The sequence below is a fragment of the Rosa rugosa genome, chromosome 7, assembly GCF_958449725.1.
Source record: "Rosa rugosa chromosome 7, drRosRugo1.1, whole genome shotgun sequence".
Taxonomy (NCBI): Eukaryota; Viridiplantae; Streptophyta; class Magnoliopsida; order Rosales; family Rosaceae; genus Rosa; species Rosa rugosa.
The window spans coordinates 39,521,501-39,532,130 of NC_084826.1; the positions used below are offsets into that span (position 1 = coordinate 39,521,501).

Below are 10,630 nucleotides of genomic sequence, written 5' to 3' on the forward strand. Positions count from 1 at the left end.
AAATTATACTATCTGGATCTGACAGAGACTGGAAAGAAACAGAAGCATCTTTTGGGACAAGCTAATCAGATCAACGGGGTAGAGAATGCGAAGGAAGCTGTATGGTTATGGCATCGCCGTTTAGGTCATCTATCCTTTCGTTATCTTAAGAAGCTGCAACCTCAATTGTTTTCAGTTGTTAGTGAATTGGATTTCCACTGTGACATCTGTGAACTGGCCAAGAGTCACCGTATTTCATATTCACCAAGTCTTAATAAAAGTCCTGTTCCTTTTATGAAGATTCACTCCGATGTCTGGGGTCCTGCGAAAATTCCTTCTCTTTCTGGAGCTCGGTATTTTGTAACGTTTATTGATGATTGCACTCGCATGACATGGGTGTCATTACTGAAGAATAAGAGTGATGTATTTGGAATGTTTACCGAATTTCACAAAATGGTGGCAACTCAGTATCAACAATCCATCAGAGTGTTTCAGTCTGACAATGGTGGAGAGTTTGTGAATGGCCCTATGATTGAGTTTTGCCGGTCACATGGAATTCGTCATCAAACCTCCAATTCTTATACTCCTCAACAGAATGGTTTAGCAGAACGGAAGAACAGGCAATTGATGGAAGTTGTTCGTGCTTCCTTGTTTGGCATGAATGTACCTCGGTCCTATTGGGGCGAAGCAGTGAAATCAGCAGCATATCTTATCAACCGTACTCCTTCACGGGTGATTGAGTTTCAGAATCCTCATCAGAAGCTTCATACACTTTTGACCATCCCTTCTATGCCTAATTTGGAGCCCCGGGTGTTTGGGTGCACAACTTATGTTCATATTCCCAAGCCTCAACGTAGCAAGCTTGATCCCCGTGCCCGTAAGTGTATATTTGTTGGTTATGCTGACTTCCATAAGGGTTATCGATGTTATGATCCTCTTACTGGCACTATATATATATCTCTTGATGTCTCATTCCGTGAATCTGAGCCATATTACTCAGGGGGAGCTTCTCAGTCTTCCCTTCAGGGGGAGAGAGGTTATGAAGGGAATCCTTGTTCTATTATTGATTTTGATGTCTTTGAAGACTTGGAAGATTTGGAGGAACGATTTGAAGGTAGAAATTCTGAAACAGAAAATGCAACTGCCAAACAGAGTGTTGTAAATTCCGAAACAGAAAATTCGACTGCTGAACAGAGTGTTGTAAATTCCGAAACAGAAAATGCGACTGCTGAACAGAGTGTTGTAAATTCCGAAACAGAAAATGCGACTGCCGAACGGAGTGTTGTGAATTCCGAAACAAAGAATGCGACTGCCGAACAGAGTGTTGTGAATTCCGAAACAGAGAATGCAACTGCTGAAACTGCTGAACAGAGCGTTGTGAATTCCGAGACAGAAGAGACGACTTTTCTGGATAGTTTGAAACAAAATCAAGACGTATCCGAAGCTCACACACAAGATATTCCCCCTTCTGCCCCACCAACTGAAGATCCCAGTCAGAATGATCCACCTCAGGTACCCCTAAACTTTAATGAGTCTTCTGGGTTAGAAAGTGTCGAACCTAGGAAATCACAAAGGGTTACCAAGGGAATTCCTAAGAAACAATATGAACCAGATATCAAAGCCAAAGCTAAATACCCTATAGCTAATTTTATGTCTAACCATAGGATTTCTGGGTCACATGCACTTGTTGTTGATCAATTATCTACTGTATCTATTCCTAGTAACGTGCAGGATGCATTGATGAATCCAAAATGGACAAAGGCGATGAATGAAGAATTGGAAGCTCTTCAGAAAAATGCAACATGGGAGCTAGTACCTATGCCGGTTGGAAAGAAGACTGTAGGATGTCGTTGGGTATTTACTGTGAAGCTTAATGCAGATGGAACTATTAATAGATACAAAGCGAGGTTGGTTGCCAAAGGATATACACAACGCTATGGGATTGATTATGAGGAGACTTTTGCACCTGTGGCAAAGATTAATACTGTCCGGATTCTAATCTCACTTGCAGCAAACAAAGATTGGCCCTTGCACCAGTTTGATGTGAAGAATGCGTTTCTTAATGGGAATTTGGAGGAAGAAGTGTACATGGATATGCCCCCAGGTGTTAAGAATTACCCAAGTGATGTTGGCAAGGTGTGTAAATTGAAGAAGTCTTTGTATGGCCTGAAGCAGTCTCCAAGAGCTTGGTTTGGAAGATTTTCAAAGTCCATGAAAGCCTTTGGGTACAGACAGAGCAATTCTGACCATACCTTGTTTATCAAACGCAAGAATGGTAAGATTACAGCTCTTATTGTGTATGTTGATGACATGATTGTTACAGGGGATGATCCGAAAGAGATGAATGAATTGCAAAAGTATCTGTCAAAGGAGTTTGAAATGAAGGATCTGGGACAACTGAAGTATTTTCTGGGTATTGAAGTTGCAAGGTCTAAGAAGGGGATTTTGCTTTCACAAAGGAAGTATGTCCTTGATTTACTTGCTGAAACAGGGATGCTGGACTGCAGACCAATGGAGACACCCATTGAGATGAATCACAGACTTGCTATTTATCCTGATCAAGTTCCAACTGACAAAGGGAGGTATCAACGTCTTGTAGGAAGGTTGATTTATCTTTCACATACTAGACCTGATATTGCTTATGCTGTGAGTGTTGTTAGTCAATTTATGCATTGTCCTAGTGAAGAGCATATGGATGCAGTCATTCGTATTTTGAAGTACTTGAAGATGGCGCCAGGTAAAGGGTTACTGTTTCAGAAAAAAGATGAATTGGAAGTTATTGGGTACACAGATGCAGATTGGGCTGGTGATAAAACTGACAGACGTTCTACATCTGGGTACTTCACTTTTGTTGGAGGGAACCTTGTCACCTGGCGTAGCAAAAAGCAGAAAGTTGTTGCCAGATCAAGTGCAGAAGCTGAGTTCCGAGGTATGGCACACGGAGTCTGTGAAATGTTGTGGATTCGTAATGTCTTGAAAGACCTGGGTTACAAGCTTAAAAAGCCTATGGATTTGCATTGTGATAATACAGCTGCCATTGAGATTGCACATAATCCAGTTCAGCATGATAGAACAAAGCATGTGGAGGTTGACCGTCATTTTATTAAAGAAAATCTTGACAGAAAGGTTATTCGCTTTCCATTTGTAAACTCAGAGGAGCAATTAGCTGATGTTCTTACTAAAGGAGTGTCCAGGAAGGTATTTGACAGCTCAGTTGACAAGTTGGGCATGATAGACATCTATGCACCAACTTGAGGGGGAGTGTAGAATCGCTGTAAATCTGTATGTAATTAGGATTTTATTTAATTAGGATATCCTGTAATTATGGAAAGATTGTTTCCTATTAGAGTTAGACTACTCCTTTGTACTTATATATATACCCTCATTGTGGGATGAATAGAATTATCGAATTAACCCTGAATTGAAGTATTCTTTTCTACTGAGCAATGATACAGAGCAACATATTCAATCAATGATACAGAGCAACAATCTTGAAATCTTGTACCTTCAAATCTTGTCTGCAATTCAATGATACAGAGCAACATATTCAGTCAATGATACAGAGCAATGTATGAGAGCCTTAAAACAGAACAAGGTCCATGAGAGCCATAAAACAGAACAAGGTCCATGAGAGCCTTAAAACAACATGAGATTCATAAAAATCCTAAATACCACCAACCAAGACTTCATAATACTACTCAGTTCATCAATAATGAACCTAATACAGTTCACAGCAACAAAATGAAGGGCTTTATATATAGAGACAGAAGAGAGAGTCAAAATCTAGGACACTTGGGATTTTGATTTAAAAATGAGAAAGGGATGGCCTTTGGCATATTTCGAAAGACAATGAGCCAAGGACGCGAAAAGATCCCTACTGCCCCCAGCCAAAAGGCCATTATACATTATACATTATGCATGTATCGAAAAGCTCAAATTCCTAATGTGCAGCTTACCAAAAGAAAAAAAAAAATCTCCTATTTTGATCTCTCCCCTGCAGCTCAAAATGAGTACTTGACTCATACACAAGAGATCACTCAATTAACACAACTATTATAATGATGGCATATCAATTAACACTCAATTAACATAACTATTATTATAATGATGGCATATCAATTAACACGAGACACTCATATAGTAAAGTAATAAACCCAGACAATCATATAGCTAATCATATATCAATTAGCACAATCATATAGCTAATCATATATCAATTAACACAAGAGATAATCAGATAGCTACTCGGCCTCAATATAGTAGAAGTAGATCTTATATTTTGAGCAGGGGATAAATTTAACCCACCACAAGCTATTACTTTCTTACTATTTCTGGATTCTTGTCCAGTTATTCTATTAAGAACAGGGGATAAATTTAACCCACCAAGATATTGTTGCCTCTCCTAACAGGTCCTGGCAGAGTCTTCACACACCCAAAAAAAAAATATTATTCACTCGATCAATTAATCAAACCACAATAAAGTAACCAAGATAAACTGCAGAAATGTTATTTACCCTTGCTTTGCTTCTGAGATCCATACCAGATCCACCAATCCTGTTTACAATTGGTTCTATAACATACTCTGACAGTCTCCTCATCACATAGATAAGCTCCTGCTACAATGGTGTCCTGGACATGACTCTCCACAGAATCTGAAGGGCACAGTACAGCACCAACACCACCTTGAGCATAATTTGTATTACTTTCATGAGGCTCAGCCTTGGTAATGACAGCAGCAGATCCATGTTTTGCCACTTCCAGGGCATAGCGGAGGCCAACAACTCCACTACCAATAACAGTAAAATAGAAGAATTTAGTGGAACCATTTTAATTGGAGATTGGGAGGAGTTACATCTCTGAATTTGCAAGAACTTTGAAACCCCACACGACCTGGATGTGGATGGTTATACAATAAAGCATAATGATAAGTTAAGCTGTCTAAAATCCCACATTTTGCTATCAAAGAGGCAATCTCACTACTATCATTAAACACTTAAATGATGTTGGAGTTCATGAGAGAGTGAATGCATTTGGCATTGTATCATCAATATGCGTGCAATAAAAACTTCTACGCATAAAAAATGGTATCTGAGATGCTTCAATATGGCGTTATATGAACCAAGGTGGTAAGGTCAAAGCACTGACTTTTAAATCTCCAGGTTCTCCATCAATTATGGGTTCATCATCCTCATAGAAAACCACCTCCTGCAACAAAGATTAAGCAAATAAAGTTACTACCTAAAAAAAAGCATATATTTCAGTACATATGGAATGATACTTTTAAGTCTTAAATTAGGCATCGGCAGAATCAAATCACCAACATGCACATGAAACAGAACTAAATAAATGGAAACATAGGATTTGATTTTCTCTGTAAATGCACAAGGAAGAAGTACCCCTTGTTTACTGATATAACCAAATTCCAAATCTTGGAAGAAAATATGAAGAATGAAAGCTTTGTCCATCTTGCATCCCTTTCTCAATATCAACAGTGATGAAATATCCCTCCCTTTCATATTTAACATTGTTACATTGTTCGCAGACCTGAAAGAGCTCTTCACGAGTGTTCATTAAGGTTAATATAGTAGTATAATTGGTAAAAGTAAGTCACACACAAAATAAATTGTTCCATGCAGAAGAAGGGGCATGCTTGTGAAAACTCTTTACCAAGAATGGAAGAACGACTTCTTTATTCAGCTAAATATATGGTCGTTCTCTCCAAACTTTTTATTTTTTTAAATCATATAGTGACGGAAGAAATGTTTGTTCAAGCATATACCTGTTCCGTCATCTGTTGGAACATTCCCGGACCGATTTGCCTGTGATAGACCTCATTTCTACAGTTACAACGTCTCTTTCCTGGTGTTGGCTTTATAACGTTCTTCTCCCTCCAAACCTGAGAAAGCCCAGATAAGAAGCCATGCACAAATAAAAAGATCAGACCATCGGCAAACTTAGTTTCTCCTTTCATGTTATAAGAATAGACGACAGAGATAAACAGTAACCAGATCCCCCACCCTACACACACACACATATACAGATACCATGTTGAAAGACGCAACCAATACTGTGTACGGCTTCAGTAATTCTAAGCATGACGTGTTCAGACAAGGCTTTTACACATTTGATTCAGAGGCTTACAGACTTGGCTCTTATACACATTGTCATTCAGAGGCTTACAAGCTTGGCTCTTTTTTAGCTAGAATTAGCTTATGGCCCATGATTTGGACACTTCAAATGTAGCAAATAAACATATTTCCAACTTGTAGGTGAATGATTTCATGTCAAATTGTATTACAATGCTTAGTATGGAATTCAGATCCACATGTGCACAATTAATTTCAGAAAAATGTGGAATGCTGCATGACTAAGGCAGTGATAAGGTACCATGAAAGCTCACTAAATGTGACCCAAGAAGCCTTTCTACAGCCTTGTGCGTTGAAGTCCCTTACTCTGAAATGCAGTTTACCAGTTCCAGCTGGTATACAAGTTGTCATTGCTCCTTCTGTAGGTTTACAAGAATGGGTGTAAAATTATATCAGCAGTTTCAACTAGGAATCAGAACCCTGTTGTGAACAAAATCCCCATCACAGAACTCTTATAAAGGAAAAAAGTAAACTGAACCTAGCTACCAAAGGAATGAGATCATATCTATGCACCTACACTCCTTTTCATTCATCAAGTTTCTTTCTTTTTCAACCCATTTCAATATATGATCCATTTCAATCAAAAAAGGTATCCCAATGATCGAAAAACCATACAGAACAATTCACATATCATTTCCACACAAAAACAAGGAACAATTGTATCCCTGAATCTATCAAAAACGAAACTTTGCCGCACCAACTAGTACAAAAGAACACCCACCAACTCCATTAAGGTAAAGTTTTAATCTTTGTCCATTCAAAAAATAAAAAAAAAGTTTTGATCTTTGCTGAGCAGAAGCAATCTTTAATCACGAGGAAAGCAGCCACCCACATCCAAATTACTACCCAATAAGTTACTTTCACCAAAAATGAGAGCTGATAAAAAGAAACTAAGAAACTGAACATATGAGCAAAACCACCCCATAACAAAACCCACTGGAACATTCTCAACGGAAACAAAACCACCACAAATTCAAAAACCTTCAGCGGTGCCGGTCTGAGTCCCAGAGAAAATAGTCACCCTAGTCTTGCCCAACGCAACCTCAAACTCATCTTCCTCCTCCTTAAGCGGCACTGCCAGCTGCTTCACCACCTGACTGGTCTTATCAGACGATCTCCGCCACAGCACCACCAAAAACCCAATTATCAACTCAATTGAAGTCGTCGCTATCACCACCGCCATGTCCGTCACCGAGCCTCCCAGCGAAACCCCAAGCGCCGACTCCAGCTTCCGCACTAATTCCGAATTCAAACTCACCGTCGGGAAATCTCCGACCTCGAATCCCTCGGTCTCTGCAAAATGAATCGGAGCCGCGGAGCTCTCGATTTTCTCGAGGTTAGTGAACTAGAAACTGAGAGAGAGAGAGAGAGAGAGTAGGGTTTGGAAGGACAAGGAAGCGAGAGAGAAGGAGAAGAGAGAAAACTGCTGGTCGGAGGCGGGGAAGGATGAAGAGGAGAGTTGGGAGAAAATGAGTTGTGCTCGGTTAGGGTTTGGGGAGTAAATGCAAGTGTGGGAAAATATATCCAAGTGTGGGAATTAAAAATTTTGTTCCCACCTTCAACTGTTTTAATTTTAAGTTCACCGCTCCGCTTCCCGCAAAAATTTTAACAAAAGTTTTTTAGGAAGAGGGGGGGGGAATCTAACTTCAGACAACAGTATTTAGGGTGCATTGTCTGAAGATAATGTGACAACAGATGAATAAAAACAGTTGTATGAAACCAAATCAGACAATATCTTTTAGCAAGTATTGACTTAAAAGTTATTGCACAACAGACAATGAATAACAGTTGTGTGATTGAACAATCAGACAACATCAAAAATCAACCATTGTCTGAATAAACCTTGGACAACATTGAAATAATAACTGTTGTCTGAATTGATCCATTCAGACAACATCAAAAATCAACCATTGTCTGAATAAACCTTAGACAACATTGAAATAATAACTATTGTCTGAATTGATCCATTCAGACAACATCTATTATATCAACCATTGTCTGAAAAGTAATTGCACAAGAGCCAAGTAATGACTGTCGTTGGATTCGAAAATTCAGACGACATATATTTTTTTGCTGTTGTCTGATTATTTCAGACGACAGTTAAAATGTTTGCTGTCGTCTGATATGTGTTGTCTGATTGAAAAATTGGTGTAGTGTTTCTCCAGTCTTCTAAGCATTCAGCAGCTATTCAGCAAAGCCTTCCATCAATTGGCAATCACGATCCCTACACCAGCCAATATACAAAAAGTCAAAAACTATCAACTAGTGACTCAATAGAGTGAAGACATATCAAAACTGGAGCATCCCAGAACTAGAGCAGAAGTTTAAAATAAAGTGAAGACAAATCAAAGTTGACATCAGTTTATGATAATATTGCAGAGAACAAAATAATCAGTTTGTAAGAATATTGATAATATCACCTGACTGCTCAGCCAGCTTCGATTTTTTTGCCTTAAAAGCAGCCTTTTTTGCTGATTGTTCACTGGATTTCTCCTTCGCATAATCTGCCATTTCATTAAAACACATTAAATTAACATTGATTCACATCAAAAAGTGAAAAACAATAGCATAGAAGAGGTGAAAGAAATGGCAATACAAAAAAACCTTAGGAAGACTTGATATACAAACTAAGTACAACAACATCTAATCTCCGCAATACTAAAGTGGCAAACATAGAACAAAAGCAGCTTTCATGCAGGTCAATGGAAATCCTATTATATCTTATACAGTAACAATCAGATTTATCCACTTTTGGGGTATAATACAAACAAGAAACACAAATTTCATTTCTAGGAGACTCATATCGAACAAGTGTGTGATTTTTAAGCATCAGGCTCAAAACAAGAAAAATAATTAGATTAGTCATAATATGAACAACTTCAAGCGAAGAAAACCACAAATATCATCACAGCTACACCAACTAGAGAGACTATCAACGCCCAAACACTTTCTTATGGAGTTAACTAAAGTTGAATCAACATTCATCACAGAAACTTCAATCATTTCAAATCGAATCACATAAACAAAGAGCAACTAAAGAAGGGACAAAAGGAGTACCTGCCTACTTGGTGCTTGGTGAGCTTTTCGCGACTGGCCCTGGACCCTGGTCTTATTCTTCTACACTTCCTTCAACGCAGCTCCAGAGTAAAATCACCGAGAGAGAGAGAGACCTTGAATCCTTGATATGGGGCAGACTACGGCGGACGAGACTCAGAGGAAGTGAAGACCGAGTGAAATCGTGAATGAGTGAGGAAAGAAGAGGAAGAAAGGAGATCGAGTTCCAGTGGTTTAAGGACATCGAGTGAAATCTTGAATGAGTAAGGAAAGAAGAGGAAGAAAGGAGATCGAGTTCTGGACTTCTGGTGGTTTAAGGAGATCGAGTGAAATCGTGATTCAAGGCGGAGTGACTAAGTGAGGAAAGAAGAGGAACTGAGGAAGAAAGGAGATTCAAGGCCCGGATCGAGTGAAAATGTGAAATCGTGAGGAAAGAAGAGGAAGAAAGGAGGCGGGTGAACAAGGGAAGGCTGAAGAGTGAAGACTAGATCGAATGGAGATTAGGTTTGGGACTTTGGGTCTTTGGAGCTGAAGACGAAAATCTAGTGTGTCCGATCCTAGAATAACAATTTTGAGCCTTGCGTTATAACCACTCATATACAGACACATGTATCCTTTTTATGTATACAGGCTTTCCGGGCTTTTGCATTTATAAAACTCAGGGCCCAGGCCCGGACCGTTCTTCGACTACCAAGGCCCGGCCCGGCCCGTTTCTATGAAATTAAAAATAGGGCCCGGACCGTACGGGTCGGGCTTTCACGGGCCGGTCTGGGTTTGCGGGTTTTCGGGCTTAAATGCCCAGCCCTACTTCTCACGGGTGTCCATAATAAATTTGGTGCCTGAAGAGTAAGAGGCTTCATGGGTGTCACCGAGTTCAAGACGAAGACTGCGAAACGCGACTTGGAGTTCACTCGGCGTCGTGGGTGTCCAAATAAAAATTATCCGGACATTGGTTCCGTGAAAAATACTTCGAAACCCAAAATAAAATTTCTTTTGGTACAAAACCAAGAAAGCTCAAAGCCACAAATCATGAACTACAATGGTTTGATCCCTTCACAGGGTATGTAGGCAATCTAGCGACCCACTAGATGCAACCACAAATTCAAATCGAATCCCTGACTCCACCAGTCAAATTCAGCCAATCTGAATCTTTGACTCCACCAGTCAAATTCATCCAAACACCAGCAAAATAAAATCATTCCCAAATTACCCAAAAGCAAATTCAAGGGCATTAAACCCTGACAAATATCTCAAACACAAATCCAAAATAAATGGGTCATCTACCCATTTAAATCCCAAATACTGGAACTACATGTGGTTTGATCCCGCAAGGGTATGTAGGCAATCTGGAATCAAATGATCTAGATGCAACCACGTCCTAAACACTTTTCCCATCCCAAAAATCCAAGCCCTCCAATGGGTCATTCACTCATTGGAACTCTTGAACTACG

At 39.5% G+C, this 10,630-nt stretch overlaps 1 protein-coding gene and 1 long non-coding RNA gene across 2 annotated transcripts; both read right to left on the bottom strand.

Annotated features, from left to right (window-relative positions):
* Positions 1-4,485: 4,485 nt before the first annotated feature.
* Positions 4,486-7,429, bottom strand: LOC133723290 (L-aspartate oxidase 2-a, chloroplastic-like). The gene is made up of 4 exons (XM_062150104.1): positions 7,107-7,429; positions 6,367-6,484; positions 4,803-4,869; positions 4,486-4,698 (listed from the first exon to the last, which is right to left on the bottom strand). Exons 1-4 carry the CDS (start codon positions 7,306-7,308, stop codon positions 4,486-4,488), a joined length of 600 nt encoding a protein of 199 aa, XP_062006088.1. The 5' UTR covers positions 7,309-7,429.
* Positions 7,430-8,281: 852 nt separating this feature from the next.
* Positions 8,282-9,542, bottom strand: LOC133720609 (uncharacterized). Its single transcript, XR_009851946.1, has 3 exons — positions 9,183-9,542; positions 8,546-8,629; positions 8,282-8,349 (listed from the first exon to the last, which is right to left on the bottom strand). It is a non-coding gene; the product is annotated as an uncharacterized LOC133720609 (long non-coding RNA).
* Positions 9,543-10,630: the final 1,088 nt, after the last annotated feature.